At 44.2% G+C, this 21357-nt stretch overlaps 2 protein-coding genes across 3 annotated transcripts in view; one reads left to right on the top strand and one right to left on the bottom strand.

The window, feature by feature from the left end:
* Positions 1-7796, bottom strand: znf488 (zinc finger protein 488). 2 transcript variants are annotated; one of them, XM_078428327.1, is made up of 4 exons: positions 7565-7796; positions 4823-5045; positions 4230-4461; positions 1-1735 (listed from the first exon to the last, which is right to left on the bottom strand). In XM_078428327.1, the coding sequence occupies exons 2-4, from the start codon at positions 5036-5038 to the stop codon at positions 558-560; spliced, it is 1626 nt and encodes a 541-aa protein (XP_078284453.1). In that variant the 5' UTR covers positions 5039-5045; positions 7565-7796; the 3' UTR covers positions 1-557. The 2 variants fall into 2 exon arrangements, with proteins under 2 accessions (XP_078284453.1, XP_078284455.1); XM_078428329.1 differs by lacking the exon at positions 7565-7796 and adding an exon at positions 6439-6848.
* A 6105-nt stretch (positions 7797-13901) lies between these two features.
* The window catches only part of LOC144609987 (anthrax toxin receptor 1-like), a 70224-nt gene continuing 62768 nt past the window's right edge, over positions 13902-21357 (top strand). The window contains exon 1 of the mRNA XM_078428406.1: positions 13902-14130. Coding sequence (XP_078284532.1) covers positions 13973-14130 — 158 coding nt within the window. The 5' untranslated portion in view covers positions 13902-13972. The remainder of the gene's footprint in view (positions 14131-21357) is intronic.

Raw genomic sequence — 21357 nt, 5'->3', positions numbered from 1 at the left:
TTCAAATTGAAGAACAGTTGGGTGCGGCCATTGACTTTTGTACCCTCTCCGTTTTGTACTTGTGCAAGTTTACACCCTACAACACAAGAATCAAAATATGTATTGTGGCAATTAAAGGTGAGGGCCGGTACAGGTATTCTGCAAAGTTAATTCTCCAAACTGAAATAACTATACATTGAATGTCGCTTTATCAACTGCAGAATCGATTACTGTTACTCTAAGTTAACAAAAATTCAAAAAGCAGAAACCTATTACACAGATGTTCCATGCGGTATACATTTATTCCATTGCCAAATCAAACCAATTATCCTACAGCTTTGATATCATTGGCACTTTTTTTGTAACTAATTTCTTTTATTAGTCTAAATAAATTGAAATTTTGCGTTTTTTTAATATTTAAGACTGTTTCTCCCGACTTTTGTAACACTGTTCCAAGCTTGGGAGACCAGTTCACCCTCAAATGAAGTGACGTCAGTTTCTTAAAGAAGGCACCCTCTGGTACCTTGTGATCAGACTGTCAGGGAGCCCATAAAAGCCCTTCAGTTTTAATTCACACCTCAATTGTGAGATGTCATGTGTCGCGATAGATGGTGGCGCTCCCTAAAAAATTCATTACATATCGGGCACGTCAACTTGTCCTCCCTCCTTCTCTTGTTCAGGTACTCAGTTGCGAATTCCTTTTTATGGTGGGATCTCATGTGAAACACCAGGTCCGAAGTCATTCGAAAGGACGCGTTGCATTTGGCACACCAGTTCTGGGCCGAAACCCCAAATGACGTGTAGGACGGTGGCAGCAGGGTCAGCGAGGACGTAGATTGGAGTTGTACGCCGACTGGTTTAGGCCACATGTCAGTGCTGTATAAACGTGGGCTGTTGTTTGTAACACTCGGGTGCAGTATGTGTGAATTGCCCAGATCAGTGCTGAGAGACTTGGAGCCCAGCAGATTGGCGGGGCCCAGGAGATGACTGGTGGCGATAGAATCTGATAAATCCCCCGGGCTTTCGGCAGCGGCAGGCAGTGCATGAGCAAGAAGCAGAGGTGGCCCTTCCCCGCTTCGTCTGCTCGGCTGACAGAACGCACTCTTCTGATCCTCTCTGACACCAGATGGCAAAACCGAAGAGAAGGCGCTCCCAGTGGAGCTGAGCACCAGCTCTGTCCTTGCCTTCCTGATCAGATCAGGGGCTCCGTCTTTAACATTTCCCTCTGATTTGTCAGCTTTGGCCCTTTCACGCGGTCGACGGACCTCGGTGAATGCACTTGTTTTATGTTCCGACGAATCCCTCTTCAATAGAAACTTGTCGGAATTAAGTTTCCAAACGGAAACTGCGAAAGCGGGGAAAACACTTGGTTCGTCTTTAGAAACGCCTCCCTGGACGCACACCAGGTTATTAGTTTTCTCCAACAAGACTGTGTTCCTACTTCTGCTCTCCTCTGCACCGTCCTGTTTCCGCTTGCTGGGGTGTTTCTCCGAGGAAGGTCGCCCCTCGTCCTGCGCCGCAGGTTTCTTCTTGGAGTGCTCCAGATCATGGGCAATCCTGTGGAAGTTGGTCACTCTGCTCTTATCTCTGACCTCTACGCTCCTGGGAAGCTCTTTCCAAAGGCTATCGTGACCAAACCCCAGGGCCCGAAAATCTCGCCAGAGATGATCATTCCTCTTCGCGCATAAGAATCGAACATGGGCCAGATATGGATTTTCATACTTCAGTTCCTGATCACAGTCGGCGCATCTGAAGGCTACCGCAAACAATAAAATATAATTAACATCTCGTTCTCGCTGCAGCAATGTACATTTGCCGGAGACGTAAAATGGTGCATCTATATTTCGCATTTTTACCCCCCCCCCCCCAACCATGATGAAGCATTTCACGGCTAATGTTGAAGTGTGTGTGGGGCATCGTTGTAATGTGAGAATCTGTGCAAGGCAATATTCCACCAATAGCAATGGGGAAATGGACAGACTCCGGAACATTTTAGTAATGTTGGCTCATGAATATACATCGGGACTCCTCCAAGAAGAACACTCTTCTTAAAAAAATATAATGCCCATTTTATTGTTAATGGTGAGCTCAGATCCAAAGGCCCACCCTCCTTGAAAACTGCACGAGATTCTTACTCCAAGTAACTGTGACAAACTTTCGGTCTTCGGGCTGAAAAGACCAATGAATTCAATAAAATCTGAGATTTTTTGTTTCGAGAGCTATTTCTCAATTATACTGTTAAAGACAATCGGTTCTATCAAAACTGGTGGCGGTTGCTGTGTGTTCAGTTGGTATATTTGAGATCCAAAACATTTATAACACTGGGGCTTTTTTAACTATAGCACAACTGGCGTGCACAAAAGGACACACAGTGCTGGAGTAACTCATCGGCTCTGCATCTCTGGAGAACGTGGATGGGTGACATTTCGTGTCTGAAGAAGGGTCTCGACCGAAACGTCATCTATCCATGTGACCCGTCTTGCAGAGTTACTCCAGTGCTTTATGTACTTTCTTTTACTGTTGGCACCTAATTTCAAAAGCAATTAAGTAAAAGCATTACACAGTGGGGATGGTAACACAGACATTCAAGCGCGGTTTCACTCTGAGCTATACAGGATGTGCACTCCCTGCCAACCCTTGCACACCAAAGTGCATTTATAAAAGGATATGGCGCAGTTCAAATGGAACTTAAATTATGTTGTAGACACCGGGCTATCCCGGAGCACCGTGTGTGCCGCGAGGTGGGAGAGAGTAGAGCACTTATAATTAACCACATTTAAAATCAATGCCTCTTCAAGTCATAGAGTCATAGAGTCATACAGCGTGAAAACAGGCCTTTCGTTCCAACTTACCCACGCCGACCAAAATGTCCCATTTACACTAGTCCCAACTACCTGCGTTTGCCCCCATATCGCTCCAAACGTATCCTATTGGTGCACCTGTCCAAATGTTTCTTAAAAGTTGTCAAAGTACCTGCTCCAACTGCCTTCTCCGGCAGCTTGTTCTATATACCCACCACTCTCCTCGGATGGTCAGACCGTCGTGTTTACCAATGTGATCCAAACATACTAATTTATGAATGAAAAGTCTCATTACATAAAAAAAGGATACTAAAGATGAAAAGATGTGAAAACACCTTGAAATATGGCGAGGTGTTGCCCAATTACGGTTTAGCCTAAGGGCAAGAGAGCCATGATGGTGACGCATCTCTTCTCACCTTCCTACCCATGGTCTCCCATCCCAAAGGTCAGGCCATCTAACACGACAGGAACGCGATATTTTTTAAATATATCTCCTCATGTGGGGTGTGCAGAAAGGAACTGCAGATATTGGTTTAAACCGAAGATAGACACAAAATGCTAGAGTAACTCAGCGGGACAGGCAGCATCTCTGGACAGAAGGAATGGGTAACGTTTCGAGTCGAGATACTTGTTCAGAGAGTGTCTACCCTCAGATGAGGTGATGGACATGACTGGGCATCGATTATGGGCGGTTTAATTTCGCTTTTTTATTTTGTGCATATATTTTTTGATCAATGAGTACTATATTGTGTTGGAAGGAATTGCAGACGCTGGTTTGCACCGGAGATATACATAAAATGCTGGAGTAACTCGGCGGGACAGGCAGCGTCTCTGGGTAGAAGGAATGGGTGACGTTACGAGTCGAGACATGTTTTCAGACTGTGAGTCAAGGAAAAGGGGAAACGAGAGATATGGAAGGGTAAGGTGGGAAAACGAGAAATGAAAGGGGACGCAAATCAAGGAAACCTGTAGAATAGATCATTGTTAGCGTGGGGAAGGTGACAACGATTCTTACAAAGTACAATTTCGTCAGGAGGACCCGTCAGATTGGTCGGGGAATTAGGATTGGGGGAAGGGTGGAGAGAGAGAGGGAAAACAAGGGTTACTTGAAGTTTGAAATGTCAATATTCATGAAGGATGCTGGTTTAAACCAAAGATCGACACAAAATGCTGGAGCACCTTATCGGGGCAGGCAGCATCTCTGGAGAGAAACCCATTCCTTCTCTCCAGAGATGTTGCCTGTCCCGCTGAATTACTCCAGCATTTTGTGTCTATCTGAAGTCAATATTCATTACCGCTATTTGTACAATTTTGTGATAAATTAACTTATTTTGGGGCTTCGCAGAACTCAGACACGTTTAAGGGGCTGGCGGTGTATACTGCATTGCGTTTTCTTTCATTTTTGACTAGCGGTGTCCTAAAGTTTTGGGTGGTGTCAAAGTTACTCACTGTTCGAGCCAGTGCGGGGTTTGATGTCGGTGAAGCCGAGGAGCGTGGACAGTTCCTTGTCGTACCACACGAAGAGTTCCTCATCCCTCCCGATTCTCCGTGTGGAGCGATAGTACAGTTGTCCGTTCTTCAAGTAAGCCTCCAGGTTTTGCTCCTTGTTATTGTTGGCCGATTGCACCAGTCGCAACCAGGACAATCCATCCGTCGAGCTATTCAACGCAGCCGCATCCACCTGCACACAATATATATTTTTTAATTTAACCCTTGGAGCCTATGAAGAGTTCAAATTTTTTCCGACCCAAATCTCATGAAGCTGTGAAATTAATTCAAATTTGATTCTTAATTGTCTCCGACACATCCAATATTCAACCCGATCTTCAACGGGAGACACCCATTATAATTATAGCCTTTCTTAAAACAAAACTGATTTGATCTTATCAACTTCAAAGAAATAATTTAAATCTTACTTTTTGGAAGAAATGTTAATTCGTCTAGTTGGGTTGTGGTTTGACGGTTCTTCACGTGTCGTAATCAACGAGCTCGCAAATGGAAACGTTTAAGACTACTATGGTCGAAGGTGAGAGGGTTCTTACCCGAAACACGTAGGGCACACTTCGCCGGTCTGAAGATTTCAAGGCAATGAAAGCGATAGTGTCGTAAAATGTGTTCTGGAGGATGCAGGGGCCGAAGACTGCGTCTTCAGGGACCTCCCGGATAATGTGCACACTTGTTAATATGTCAGTGAAGTGGTGATGCAGAAATCTGTTGTCACCTGCCCATAATCCCTTAGAAAACGGGAAATATTCCATAATTCATCTGCGATGTACAAGATAAAATAGGTTAATTCCTCGGATTTCGTGGGGGTGCAAGTGAAATTATACATTAGAGATGTTAATGTGGGTGAAAGTTGGGTAATATACATCGTACACTTGTTCGCATCGAATTATTAATTAGAACGAGTATCCATTCCAAACGCCACATCCATGCGTTTTATTATGCAATTAATTTTACAACAAATCAGCACAGTTATTACAATCTGCAAAGGGGCAGGAGGGTTCATATATTAGTCTTGGCCCAGAAACAAATTTATACAATCATTCAAGCTATATGGTAGCTTAACTCCGAGTTTCCCAGAAATATATTAATATTATATTTCCTATTAATAACGCGTTGGGTTGCCGCGATTTCTACTTCATCCTGATTTAATTTATTCTCCACCCAACTTCCACCAATCGTCACCTCAGAAATGTAACCTTATGTGAATCGTGACTGCAAAAAAAAATGTGTTCAAATTGTGGACTGCAGAATTTTAACCAAAAAAACCCCATGACATATAAAATGGACTCAAGTCTTCTGCAAATCATCCCGCGTGATTCTGATGCATCAAAATATAAAGCAATATTTTAAATAGAGGTGAAGACTAATGTAAATGATGTGCACGCTTGTTGGATCTTCTTAAAATTAAAAATCTGTTAATTTCAGGAATTGGGATTAGCCATAAGAGAAAGGTCAACGTCTGATTGGTTTTAACGCTACGTTGACAAGATAAATGTAAAATGCAATTGAAAATACATTATTTAATCGCGCCAGAATGTTAAGCATTTGCATCCTGCAAAACAAAACGATCGTTGCATTTATTGAACTACTTTGTACTTCTGATAATGTATCTGAAATGCTGCCTGCAGAAAGAGGGGGCCCCAGTGCTGAGCAAGCATAATAAAGTTATCAATCATTTTCATTCTTGTTACTGTAATGGCAGACGATATGATTTTACCTAATCTTCCTTGGAATTGCTACTATTATGCTCATCAGGCGAGGCGATGTTGATAATTTGTGACAATTCTGAGCGACCCTTTTATTATGTGGAACGTTTTCTAGATTTTAAAAAAAATCATCAGTATTGCATTGGAGCCGAGACCTAAATTAAATGCGTAAACTAATGAACTGAGAGATCGTGCTGGATGGATACCTCCATAGCATTCGTCAAAGCGAGTGGCATAGTTTAGCGAAGATATAATAGATATATAAAATATAAAATAAAACAAAGAGCGTATATCATCCCGAGCGTATAATTATTTTTTATCGGGATTGCCACATCGTCTTGGTCGTCGCTTCAGTCAGGAAGCTAACCGACTGTGCTGTTACCGTTCTTCACTCCTGATTCCCAACAGTACAACAGTACAACGGGTCTATTGAATTCGGATCTCACCTCTGTTCTTGATGCTCAGTGTGAAAAAAAAAACTTCTCGGCTCTCACTGAGCGTAGTGACACTTGGAAGCATGATACCGTATTTTACTGCTCATTCAACCCTCTCCTTTCCTCCCAGCGTGCCTTTTATTTCACAATACCAAGTGACACGCGTGCAAAATCAATTTGACACGAAGATGCACGCATCAACATAATTGTTTTTAGTATACATCCGAGGATACTTCAGACTGTTGGAAGCAATCTAAATATAAATATTTCCCACTGAATAGCCGCTGCTTTCAAAGCCAACTGTAGAGATGAGAACTTATTGCTAAGTTATTAGGTTGTTTTCAGCATTTAAGCCGTGTTGTGGTTGGCACTGTTTGGTGCCTCTTCACGGTGATCTGATTGAAACTGGCAAAGCGACTGGTCTAAACGCTGACAAAAGTCGAAGCGATCTGGGTGAATGCGTTTCTCTCTCCCTTTATTTCCACCTCTCTCTCTCTCTCTCTCTCTCTCTCTCTCTCTCTCTCTCTCTCTCTCTCTCTCTCTCTCTCTCTCTCTCTCTCTCTCTCTCTCCCCCTCTTTCTCTCCCTCTCTCTCTCTCTCTCTCGTCTATTGTGTTCGAGAGGAAAGTCAAGGGATTGTTCATTTGATACATTTCAGCTCAGTGAGACTGATCCCCATTGTCTGTCCATCTGCCTGCCTGTTAGTTCCGGCCTTTCTTTTCCACCATCACCAGTAATGATCATGTTTAGAATCGCCACGTTGCGCGTAATCAACGGCGATCATTAGTCACCGCTCGGATTGTTTGGAGTAATTTAAATATAGATATTTTAAAATGAATTTATATTCAAGATCAATGTAGCTCTTAATTGTGGCTCAATAATCGCGACTTAACCATATCAAACTCTACATTATTATAATGGTAGCTGGTGTATTGAATATATTTAATTAAATAAACAAGCCAGCGACTAAAAGAAGCATCTAAACATTTTTGATAGTTTGCTATCCTTAACATTATTTAGTTTAATCTTAAAACATGACTGTTGATCAGAACGGAAAGGTTTATCAGAATAATTCAGCAATGTACAGTCATATAAGATACCGAGAGACAGCCGGAATCTACAGCACGCTTTTCATTTACCAATGCCAGTCGATGGTCCTTTGGAATCGATTTCTTCAATTTCCCCTTCAGGTAAAAGCTTCTTTGGTTGCAGCGATTTCTATTGATTCCTGAAAGTGAGTGACGCTGGTGAGCGCTGCGTTGAAATGACAGTTTGCTCCGCTGTAAAAGACACTTTCCCTTTGCAAGATCATTTGTTCAGTGAAGCGTGCCAAGCAATCCCTGGGCTCTTCCGCTTGCATGCATCCTCAATTGGCACTTTCATTGGTGGTTTATATGGAGCAACCCTATTAATGAAAGCATGGTAACCAACAATTGCAGTGCATTAAAGCAATATTCAATAGCTTTATGCACAATATTTTCTGTAATACATGGAATCTGTTTGCATATCATTTACAACGACTGAATATGATAATATCTATTTGGGTCGCTTAAAGCACCCGATGGAAGGTCAGATGTTAAATGTTACATATTTATGGCAAATCCTTGTCTTGAGCTAAATGTTATGATGCTTTAAACGATGGTAGCGATTACGAGTCAGGAATAATAACTTTATCTTAGTTGATTCATTTGAGGTCGAAGAAACGAAGCGGGTAGAGCGTTTTGCTGCACAAAGTGCATTAAAAGTAACATTTGAAATTAGTCCGAAATAATCGTGTTCCTATATAGATTCCGATTTTCTTCGCGTAGTAAAATATGCTTTCTGAACATTTATATTATTTTATTGTTTTCGACAACTTAATCTTAAATCTATTGGTCAATGAAAGAGACGCGTTTTCAAAACTCACTGAATTCGAAAGTTAGTAAGATAACCGTACTCATCATTATGCATATAGAAGTCTTATTTGTATCATTGGTTTTAGTGGGTGGTTATCGGACAAAGCTGAATTCAATTTTACAACATGCATTTTGAGAAGCGATAAACAATTTTGGAGTCTGTTTTGCTCATTTTTAACAAGTGATGTTTGTGGGATGATTCACGAGCATTTCCTTCTGTACTAATATATATATATGTATATGCATGTGTGTGTATATATATATATATATATAAAATAGCGGGTTGTTACGTTGACAATGATTAATATTACCAGATAAAAGCGCTCACCTAATTTAATGTTCATCGTAAAATGCTGGGGCTGTTTGACATTCACAAGAATTTTCTAAACAGGAGATTTAATAAGAACATTCGTTGAACAAGATACAACTCCCCCTAGCGCGCTGATCACATTGGAAAACAACACCACGTGTTTGAGGGAAACGTTTATATTTTAAAATTGCTTTAAAATTATTTATTGTTCGCACAATTGCAACAATTCTCGTCCAAACAAGCTCAGGACGAATTGAAGTTCCCGAAATAGGTTACATTTGTCACCGCGTTTATGTGTAATGTAGTAGGCTAATTTTGTCAAAATCGCACAATCTGCCGGAAAGCTGTCGTATCAATTAAAGGGACATTTTTCCTATCAACATTTTATGTAATCGGGCACGCCAGAAACTCCCATCTTCACACTTTCGCGATGATTTACAAAAAAAAGATTATCGTTCAACTCACCTGAAATCAAAATGTCACAGTGAACATTTTCTCGACTGTTAAACGATTCACTCACTGCAGGTAAGGTCTAACATTCGTTAAAATGTTACTAATATGTTCCTTAAAGTGATCGTTAATGCAATTGGCCATTAGGATAAACTACATTCTTGGTTCCTTCTTTCCAAGAATCGTTCATTTAATATTGCATTAAAAACTAATTTGATTGTACTTAATTGGTACAAACTCGAAATAGCTACTCCGCGACAAACAGCTCTGGACGACTGTCTAACTTGTTCCATATAAAGATCAACTGCGACATGCTTATGTAAAAAGCTTCCATAATGGCCAAATATCTTGTCACAATCAAATATGCCTACAGTTCAAAGAGCAACATCACTTTTGAAAGATGTCGTTCCAAATAAAGGCGTGTCAACGCCTGACAGAAAATTCCTATGTACATTTTGACATCTGAACTAGCCAGCCCTTTTGATTAATGTTTATGGGGTGGTTGTACGGCGGCGATGAAAACGTACTCCATCGCTGCAAGAATGTTTGTTTATCTGACCAGCAATCCAATTGTATAAGGTGTGCCGGAAAGAACTGCAGATGCTGGTTTAAATCGAAGGTAGACATAAAATGTTGGAGTAACTCAGCGGGACAGGCATCATCTCTGGAGAGAAGGAATGGGGTGACATTTCGGGTCGAGACCCTTCTTCAGACTGAAGAAGGGTCTCGACCCGAAACGTCACCCATTCCTTCTCTCCAGAGATGCTGCCTGTCCCGCTGAGTTACTCCGGCATTTTGTGTCTAATCTAATTGTATAAGATGCGTTACATTTAAAAGCTAAACTGCGGCGAAATACTGCGTTAATGCCGCTTAAAAAATGAACACGTTGGCAACGGCAAAGTAAATCAGATCTCCTTTGGCTTAGGAATTTCAATGCACTGATCATAAGATGACGGTTGCGAACACATCGAAAGAACAGAATGCTTCTTAACAAAATACTACAGGTTGTAAGTTCAGTCTCGCATTTCACTACAATAGACACAAAAAGCTGGAGTAACTCAACGGGTCAGAGCTGATTTTCAGTCTCTTGTGCGCAAGTGTGATTTTATGTACACATTTCATAATTGCCTTGTCCTTCAGCAAGATCGCTGATATGATTTTGTTTGTTATTACGACGAATTGGATGCATCCGTGGTGTTTTAACATATTTGTAGAATGATCACAAAACACACATGTTGCGTTTCAAATTAAAGATATGCCTAAAATCCATTCTGACAATTATCCTGGATAATACAACTAACAGTTGTTCATTTGTATTACAATGTAAATTCTGATCGGTTTCTTCTAAATTAAAATGACAGAGTAATTAGCGTTTCAACGTTCAAACTTTTCAGGCGTCCGTTATGCCTGGCAATGTACGAATTTACTTGTGGTTGAAAATGCTGAAAGTTTGATTTAGGTTATCCCATTTTTGGAAACAATATCTTGATAATGTTTCAGTTGGAAACCGAGGCAACAGACTGAATGGGACTGCATTTAATCTGCTCAATGCTAAGATGCAGCGATACTTTAGATTTGGCGTGAGCCATAGCAAACGTTTCAAAAGTAACACATCGTTTCCTCCTGAGATGCTGCCTGACCTGCTGAGTTACTCCAGTAGTTTATGAGTCTGTAGCTGTAACCCGTTGATATAATTCTATTTTGCATGAATTATCGTCAATGCACCGGGAAGGGGCTGATCTGATCGCGTTTTGAAAATCTACTCGGTACTCGAGTACACAAATATAAATTAAAATTCAGCTTTAAAGCGGTGCAGGGGGCGGGGGATATATTTGTGTATCACCTTATGGATATACCATGTCTATGTTTTTCAGACTGATGCAAAGATAACTATTTTTATTAGGCGTAATTGAAAACAATAATATTTTTTCACGATAACATTTCCTATCGCTATCTCTCACTAACGAGTATTCTGCATAATTTTGGAAATATAGTAGCGTCATTCAACCTGGCGACTTAAGGTCAGAAAACCAGCCTCATGATTGATCATTAATTATTATATTCACAACCCTGCCTTATGTATTAAAAAAAACACGCGTTCTACTCAATTAATGAAAGTGAAGATTAAAGATGATAACTTTGTGAAAATTTATGTGATTGATGAAAGACTAAGGAGGGTTAGTAAAGTGCAAGCTTGCTAAAAATAGACGGAATTGTTACAAATCTTACCGTGATATGAGACTAAAATAAAGTATAGGCAAGGTAAAACAATTGAAGGGACCTTCAAGGTAGAACAATTGAAGGGAATGATCAGCCATGATCACATTGAATGGCGGTGCTGGCTCGAAGGGCCGAATGGCCTTCTCCTGCACCTATTTTCTATTGTCTATTGTACACTGGGTGTACGAAAACACTCGGCACCGAAGATCATTCGGCCCATTATGACTGTGTTTCCCTGTGAAAGACATTCATTTTACTTCATCTCCGCCTTTCAACATTTTCCGACCCCAATTACCTATTGAACTCGCTTTGAAAATTATTATCGATTCCAGAAAGCTGTCCTGCCCCTTGCACTGACAACGTTTAAGACATTGTCACAACGTTTACGAAAACGGGAAAAGGATCGGATAAGTTTCGAAAAATGTGGGCCAAACGCAGGCAGGTGGGACTTGTATAGATGGGGCATGTTGGCCGGAGTGGGCAAGTTGGGCCGAGCAGCGCTGTATGACTCTATAGACAGTGTAATACTGCCTGTGTAGATTATAGATTATATCCGTTCTTTGGATGCCAGTGCAAGGAACCGACGCAGACTGGTCCCAAGCTGCAACGAGCAATCCACTGGTTCTACTGCAGCCTTTAGTCAGCAGAAGGGGGTGGTCCCAGGGTACAATCCACTGGTTGCCATCGCAGAGAAGGGGTGAGGGACGGGTGGGGGAGTCGCAGACGGACCCCGGGCTGCAATGCATTGCTTGGCCAGTGCAGGGAATGAACGAACGCGGATCGCAGGCGAAACTGCAACGAGTTGGTCATACAACACCGAAATAGTCCCTTCGGCCCAACTCGTCCATGCCGACCAACATACCCCATCTTTGCTAGTCCCATTTGCCTGCGTTTGGCACATATCCCTCTAAACCTATCCTATCCATTTACCTGTTAAATCATGATATAGTACCTGCCTCAACGACGTCCTCTGGCAGCACATTCCATATACCCATCACCCTCTGTGTGAAAATGTTGCCCTTTAGATTGCTATTAAATCTTTCTTCTCCCACCTTAAACCCATGTGCTCCAGTTCATGAACCTGCTACTTTGGGTAATGACTCTGTGCATTCACCCAATCTATTCCACTCGTGATCTTGTAAGATCATCCCTCAGCTTCCTGCGCTCCAAGAAATAATGTCCTAGTCTGCCCAACCTCCACCTACAGATCAGGCCCTCGAATCTTGGCACCATCCTCGTAAATGGCAACACCCTTGTAAAAATTGTCATGAAAGGAAGGGGACAAGGGTGTCCCCAGATCAGACGGTTGAGTTTGCGAGTGGAGGAAGCTGAGTGGGCTGGTCCCATGCTGGAGAACCTTGATTGGCAGCGCAAGCAATTGAATGGGCTGATCCCACGCAGGGGTGCACTGGTTCCCAGTGTTGGGAACTGACAGGTCTGATTCCAGGCTGAAACACACTTGGCGCCAATGCAAAGAATGGGCGGGTGTTGAGCCTAGGTGGAATGCACTGGGAGCCAGTGTAGGAAGCCGATGGCAGACTGGGGTGCACTGGCTGCCAGTGAGGGCTCTGATCCTAGGCTGGAGTGCATTGGCTACCAGTGCAGGGAGCCGAGGCCAGACTGGGGTGCACTGTCTCCCAGTACAGAGAGCAGATCCCAGGCTGGAGTGCACTGGCCGCCAATATGGGGAGCTGACCTCAAGGTGGAGTATACTGGCTGCCAGTGCAGGGAGCTGATCCCAGACTGGAATGCACTGTCTTCCAGTGCAGGGAGTTGATCCCAGGCTGGAGTGCACTGCCTTCCAGTGCAGGGAGCTGATCCCAGGCTGGAGAGCACTGTCTTCCAGTGCAGGGAGCTGATCCCAGGCTGGAGTGTAGTGTTGGCCAGTGCAGGGCGCTGATCCCAGGCTGGAGAGCACTGTCTTCCAGTGCAGGGCGCTGATCCCAGGCTGGAGTGCACTGTCTTCCAGTGCAGGGAGCTGATCCCAGGCTGGAATGCACTGTCTCCCAGTGCAGGGCGCTGATCCCAGGCTGGAGTGCACTGTCTCCCAGTGCAGGGAGCTGATCCCAGGCTGGAGTGCACTGTCTTCCAGTGCAGGGAGCTGATCCCAGGCTGGAGTGCACTGTCTTCCAGTGCAGGGAGCTGATCCCAGGCTGGAATGCACTGTCTCCCAGTGCAGGAAGCTGATCCCAGACTGGAGTGCACTGTCTCCCAGTGCAGGGAGCTGATCCCAGGCTGGAGTGCAGTGTTGGCCAGTGCAGTGCAGAGAGCTGATCCCAGGCTGGAGTGCAGTGTTGGCCAGTGCAGTGCAGAGAGCTGATCCCAGGCTGGAGTGCAGTGTTGGCCAGTGCAGTGCAGAGAGCTGATCCCAGGCTGGAGTGCAGTGTTGGCCAGTGCAGTGCAGTGCAGAGAGCTGATCCCAGGCTACAGCGAGCAGCTGGCGCCTCTGCAATGGGCTGAGCAAACGTCAGTCTGACCGCAGGGCAATCTCGGGCTGACGCGCTGCTTCGCAAAACGCCAATTTTAAGGGGAGGGGGGAGCAAAGTCATTCGTTGGGATTTTGTTTTTGCAGCAAGCAGCAGAAAAGCCGTGGGCTGCAACTGCGAGGGGAGCTGCAGATCGGCCGCGCGGGGGGTGCTGGCGGGGGGGGAGAGAGAGACCAGGTGCGGAAAATGGCGAGGTGCGGAGCGTTGCTGTTGCTGCTGCTGCTGCTGTTGTTGCTGCTGGCGGCGGGCGCCGTCCACTGTTCCCCCACCGCCGGCCCCGGGGACGGAGCCGTGGAGCAGCCGTCCTGTCACGGGGCGTTCGACCTGTACTTTGTGTTGGACAAGTAAGTACGGGGCGGGGATGGGGACGGAGCGGCCGCGCTTTGTGCTCCGTGCCGCCCGGCGGCTGCGTGTGTGTGTGTGTGTGGGGGGGGGGGGGGGAGCAACAAGTGCTGGCGCCCGTCGGCAGCTCCCGGCGCCAACTGCCCTCCCCCTCCCCCGCACCAACGGTAACTCCCCGCCGCGCGGACCCAATGCTCCCCCCCCCCCCCCCCCCCCCCGCGCTCAACAGCCAACGGCCGCTGCACGCGCGCGAGCACGAGCGCCCCTCCCCCCCCCCCGCCCGCCCGAGCGGGTGGGCTCGCGGAGCGGCCGTTGGCCGTTGAACGGGAGGCGGGTTGGGGGGGGGGGGGTGGTGCAACTGGCTCTTCGCGCGGCGGGCGCTGGCTGTCTAATAACGGCACTGGGCATGAAACACTGGCACTGGGTATGAAACACTGGCACTGGGTATGAAACACTGGCACTGGGTATTAAACACTGGCACTGGGTATGAAAGACTGGCACTGGGTATGAAACTGGCGCTTGGCATGGAACACTGGCACTGGGTGTGAAAGACTGGCACTGGGTATGAAACTGGCGCTTGGCATGGAACACTGGCACTGGGTGTGAAAGACTGGCACTGGGTATGAAACTGGCGCTTGGCATGGAACACTGGCACTGGGTGTGAAAGACTGGCACTGGGTATGATTCTGGCACTTGGCATGGAACACTGGCACTGGGTGTGAAAGACTGGCACTGGGTATGAAACTGGCGCTTGGCATGGAACACTGGCACTGGGTGTGAAAGACTGGCACTGGGTATGAAACTGGCGCTTGGCATGGAACACTGGCACTGGGTGTGAAAGACTGGCACTGGGTATGAAACTGGCGCTTGGCATGGAACACTGGCACTGGGTGTGAAACACTGGCACTGGGTGTGAAACACTGGCACTGAGCACCAGGCATGAAATGCTGGCACTGAGCACAGTGTATGAAACACCGGCGCTTGGCATGGAACACTGGCACTGGGTGTGAAGCACTGAGCACTGGGTATGGAACACTGGCACTGGGTGTGAAACACTGGCACTGGGTATCAAACACTGGCACTGAGCACCGGGCATGAAACACTGGTGTTTGGCATGAAACACTGACACTGGGCATGAAACACTGACGCTGGGTATTAAACACTGGCACTGAGCACTGGGTATGAAACACTGGCACTGAGCACCGGGCATGAAACACTGGCATTTGGCATGGAACACTGACACTGGGCATGAAACACTGGCGTTGGGTATTAAACACTGGCACTGTGCATTGGGTATGAAACCCTAGCAATGAGAGAGACACTGGCACTGAGTGTGAAACGCTGAATGGGTGTGAAATACTGGTATTGGGTGTGAAACACTGGCACTGGGTGTGAAGTACATGTTCATTGTGAAATACTGACATTGGGTGTGAAGCACGCACTGGGTGTGAAACATGGCCACTGGATGAGAAGCGCACACTGGGTGTGAATTACTGGCAGTGGCCACTGGGTTTGAGACTGGCACCAGGTTTGAGCTACTGGCACTGGGTGTGAAACACTGATGCTGGGTGTGAAACACTGATACTGGGTGTGAAACACTAGCACCAGGTGAGAAACACTTACACCAGGTTTGATACACTGGCACTGGGCATGAAACATAATCACTGGGTGTGAAACAGCAACTGGGTGTGGAACAATGGCACTGGGTGTTAGGCACTGGGTATGAAACACTGGCACCGAGTAATAATCACTGCTGCTGGGCATGAAGCGCTGGCATTGGGTGAAATACACTGGTGCTGAGTGAGATACACTGGCACTGAACAAGAGTCACATGTGCTGGGTGATGAGCTTTGGGATTCGGTGAAAACAAGGTATTTGGTATGAAACAAATGCAGAGAGTAGGAAGCATGGGCACTGGTGGAAGTACCGGCACTGGGTGATGAATGCTGGCATTGAGCAAGAATCACTTCCACTGGATGGGAAACACTAGCATAGGGTGAGAATCTCTGGCATTGGATGAAAACCACTGGCACTGACTGAGAATATCTGTCACTGGATGAGACACTGGCACTGGGTGAGAATCTCTGTCACTGGGTGAGAAGCAGTTCACATACTGACGGGTTAAAAAGACCATTAATGAAGAGTTATTGACAGTGGGTGAGCAAAACAACCAGTGATACTTGTGCTGAGTGAGGAATAGATCCAGTTCCTAAGCTGTTGCCACGAGATGAGAACCACTAACAAACGTAGAGAGAGCACCATTGAGAAAGGCATTATCAACAGGGTTACGATAGCGGCTTAATGAGAATGTTATCAAAGCATGAGAGGTACTGAATCTGTGTGAAAAACATGGGCAGAGACTGAGATTGTGGCAACGTGAGAAAAATATCACCAGTTCTGAGAGTTACTGACAGTGCATAAGAAAAAACATGAGCAATTGAGATACTGGCACCAGCTGAAAACTTTACCAGTGACTGAGATATACTGGCACTTTGTGAAACATCTTCAGTAACTGAGGCATGCATTGGGTGAACAGGACCACTAGTAGCTAAAATATAAACTTTGAGTGAATGAGGAACACTGCTAGAGGCTCTGAAGCTGTCACTGAGTGAGAAGCAATGTTAGTGAATGAAACTCTGACAATATAAAAGAGGCACCACTAATGGCTGAGAAATACAGGGTGAGAAAGATCATTTGCACAAGACAAATCCACTGGCACAAGACCAGCAACAGGGCGTCAATTATGATTACATTAAACTTTTATTTTTATACCAGTGCCTCTATCATCCACTGGCAATTTTTCTCATCCACTCCCAGTGTCTCTCAATGCTGACGTGACACTCACTCACTGGTGTTATTCTTCATTATAATATCTCTCAGCCATTGCTGTTTCTCACTCCCAAAGTTAGTATCTTTCATTCCACTGGAAATGTTTCACATTCAGTACTAGTATCTCTTCTCTATTGATGGATTTTCTAAACCATCCAAACATCTCAGTCACTGGCAATAAGAAACACTGGCAGTGCATGAGAAATATTACACTGGGTGAGAAAAGACACTTTTGGATAAGAGATACATGGACACCGGGTGAATGGTACTTTGAGGAGATAGACACAAAATGCTGGAGTAACTTGGTTAATTGTAGGTTAATTGGCTGGGTAAATGTAAAAATTGTCCCTAGTGGGTGTAGGATAGTGTTAATGTACGGGGATCGCTGGGCGGCACGGACTTGGTGGGCCGAAAAGGCCTGTTTCCGGCTGTATATATGATATGATATGATATGATAACTCAGCAGGACAGGAAGCACCTCCGGAGAGAGAGAAGGAATGGATGACGTTTCGGGTCATCACCCATTCCTCCTCTCCAGAGATGCTGCCTGTCCTGCTGAGATAATCCAGCATTTTGTGTCTATCTTTGGTTTAAACCAGCATCTGCAGTTCCTTCATACACGGTACTTTGAGGAGTATTGTCAATGAGTGAGACATCACCACAATGGGGACGCTCGGCATGGTAGGAGAGACCATCACTACAGGGCAATTACTGAGCAGTGAGATGCCATCACAGGATAAAGGATGTACTGGTACTTAAGTTAAAAATCCTGGCTTGGAAAAAGAACTATCATTGCTGAAGAGTAGAGGCACAGTTTCTGAGGAGAAAAGGAATGACATTTGATGCCAAAGCTACTGCAAATGAAGAAGAACCACTTTGGCAATAGTTGAGAGATGAGCTTTCATTAATGCAAGTTTCAGGTGTTGGATGAAGAAAACCTCAATGAGATTGACAATGGTAGGTGATAAGATTAAACCTGATATGAAAACCTGGGTCAATGTAGGCAATGCCAATGATTTAAAGAGGACTAGATGAAGAACAGTTAAGTATTAATTGGTTCAGAATGTCTTACTGAGGGTGAAATGCATTCGGATTGGAGCCACTGAGATATGGTGAAAGGTTGTCATAAATGAGAGATACGCAGAAGGAGAGTGGCACTGATTGTGATCTCCTGGTACAGAGTGATGGATTGTCCAGTTATGAGTGAGGAGCATTGACACTGGAAAAAAATCATTGGCACGGATACAAGAGCCAGAATTTCTGGAAGTCAATAAAAGTTCCAATAATCCAAGGCAATAAATGTTTCGGTAATCCAAGGCTGAAAACCTAGCACTGAATATGTCACATCGGGACAGATCTTCTGAAGTTATACCTGTAGTTAATTTACAGCACTTACTCATTTCTCTGTTCAGAAAGTCGGTAATCAGGTTTTGACATGCACCTAAACTAGAGTGGTAATCTTCCAATTCACTGCTGGCTTATCCCCAGAGTGTTTGTACTGGCACAATAAGCTCTCCCCAGAGCTCAGCATTCCAGCACTCACTTCCCTACCCCTGCATTGTTACAAGCAACCATCCCCCACCTCATAAATCCTACCAGTACTTACAATGCACCTGGAGTGCTGGAAGGTAGACAGATGCCTTGTTCCTCTGCAGCATCTATCAAATTTACACACAGATTTTTGATGTGGAGTAGGGTCTGAAGGAAAGTATTTTTTCCCTTTGATCACATTTTACCACTCATCTAACCAAGCCCAGTCTTGTCCTAATCTAACATCTGAATAAGCAAACTTGTAGCATGGGCTGCTGAAAACTATTCAGGTGCGGGTAACCTCACTAAAATCATTGAAAAACAGAGCACTTCCTTGTCTGCTTGTCTACCTACCTGATGTACTGAGAAGTTAATCAGTACAACATTTGTATTGCTTTTATGGCTTACCACCTGTCATTTGTTTTCTACTGCTTCATTCATTTCTTCTATAGGATAATTTTTCCCTCCGTTGCAGGATACAAATCATTATTCCAGCATGTGTTAAGTCTCTGGGTTTCTTAGGGACATACAATACAATTACAGGTACAGTTACAGTACTATGTTAAATTAAAATAACTTCACACTATTCTGTGATACTGTTGACTACTGGAAAATTTTGGCAGTAATGAGGCTGAGGGCAGACCATCACCAACTGCTTAAGTAATTGATGGGGCAAATTTGGCCACATGATCAGAAAATCACTACACTGTGCTGTGTTTTGCCAGTCAGCTGAGAGCTGACCTCTTATCTAATCAACTGAGATCTGAACTCCCATAGAAGACTGTGATTGGGACCACATTGGAAGAAACAACATTGTCCAAAGATATACCATGAGCAAACACAAGTAGTTCATCCAATAATAAAACAAAGCAATTGCTTTACATTGAGAGTAAGTGTATTTTTTGTCTTTATAGAATAGAATAGAATTTGAGTTTCACTGTACCTCAATTGCAACACGTGACAAGAAATTGACATTTGAACCTTTGAATAACAAGAACAATGAGAGGCCTACATTTAACAAGAGAGGCATTAGCACAAAGGCAACAGACTGGCACTCAATGAAAGACTCAGGAATATGTTGCTATTTTTCATTATCAAATAGATCCAAAAACAGTGAGAGAGGCACGACTGTGAGAGGTACCAGCATTAAATAGTGGCATTGAAGACGAGTACCAAGGCAGTGACTAAGTAAGATGTTAGCAAAGCATAGGATATGTTTCACTTGTACCGAGTGAAAGATGCTGGAATAATAATTGCTACTGTTATTTGGTAAGAAATCTAATTACGCAAGGACAAACTCATTGACCTGAGGAAAGAGAATCTCAATGCTGGATGAAAGATATTAGATTTTGGTGACATTGAAAGCATAGTGATATAAAATCAGTGAATGTTTCTCACTCAAATGGACTTTCTGAATAAGAAAATTATAGTGTGAAAAATTCAGACACTGTTACTGAATCAGCAACTGTGCCATGAGCACAGGATGAAGAATATTCGTACTAACATTGAGCAGGAGAGGCATAAACATTGAGTAAGATGGTCACTTGTCTAAGTGAGAAAGGCAGTAAGTGCATGGTCCAACCATGACTATGAATGTGTATCTTGTATATCTCTTTATGTGAGCAGGAAAAAGTGGCCCCAATTATTTGGCAGCACCACACAAACCCATAACCTCTGACAACTGGGAAAACAGTCAGAACCACAAGCTCATCAGAATGCCACTATACTCATCTTAAAGTCAAGCATGATTCCAACTTTGCTTTTATTCTTTGCTGAGTCTAAATACTTAAATTCCCTGTCCAGTAGCATTTTGAGAATACCATAATCAGCAAGAATGTAGTTGTTAAAGAAGTGCTTCACCACCACCTCCTCCTTGGAAGCATATATGGATAAAGACAGTAGATTTGCCAGTGATCTTCATGTAAACTAATTTTTTTTTAAACTGACTGAGAAAAGCTACATGGGTGAAACCCCAAGTTAGTAAACTAATAATGAATGATTGAATTTAATATCAGGTAGGAGACAACATGGACTTGGGGAAAGATACTGAGTGGGGAGACCCTTTGTATCTGAGTGATATCAGTTGTGAGAGAAAGTGAGTGAAAATCCCTCTCTCTATCCCTCCCCTATCCTAGTCGTCCTGCTAGTTCCACTGTTTGCGTTCATACATCCCTTCCTTTTCACCTTTTCCACAGCCAACAATGGACCATTTCCTTGGTCATTGGTGTCAGCTCTGATTTGTTCAGTACCTTTTCATTCCTCTAGATTCCCTCTCCCTTGACTCTCAGTCTGAAGAAGGGTCTCGACCCGAAACATCACCTATTCCATTTATCCAGAGATGCTGCCTGACCCGCTGAGTTACTCCAGCATTTTGTGTCCATCTTATTTGGAGAATCATGGTACTGAAAAGATAAATGACATGAATTTAAATTGCATATTATCACACCTTTCAGAAACATCTCAAAATGCTTTGTGTTTGTGAAATAGTCGGTCTCAGCTAGCAAATAGAAAAAGTGAAATAAAATCCAATGCTTGTTCGGATTTCATCAAGGCAATTTGACATGCGCCTGAACTATTAGATTGGGGCGAGCCTTAAAATGTGTTCCACAGGCTTAACTTTTGGCAACACGCAGTGTTGCCCTGAGACGTTGCTGCGATTATGCATTCTCATTCTGGGGTGGATTCAGATCCCCTGCATAGCTATGAGGTATCGTTCACGTTCACAAGTTATAGTAGTAGAATTATGCCATTCGGCCCATCGAGTCTACTCCGCCATTCAATCATGGCTGATTCTGCCTTTTCCCCTTAACCCTTGGCACCCATTCTAATCAAGAATTTGTCTATCTCTGCCTTAAAAACATCAACTGACG

Source organism: Rhinoraja longicauda, chromosome 35 (assembly GCF_053455715.1).
Source record: "Rhinoraja longicauda isolate Sanriku21f chromosome 35, sRhiLon1.1, whole genome shotgun sequence".
Classification (NCBI taxonomy): Eukaryota; Metazoa; Chordata; class Chondrichthyes; order Rajiformes; family Arhynchobatidae; genus Rhinoraja; species Rhinoraja longicauda.
Note: the sequence above shows the minus strand (reverse complement) of the source record. Positions and strands in the feature narration are given on the sequence as shown.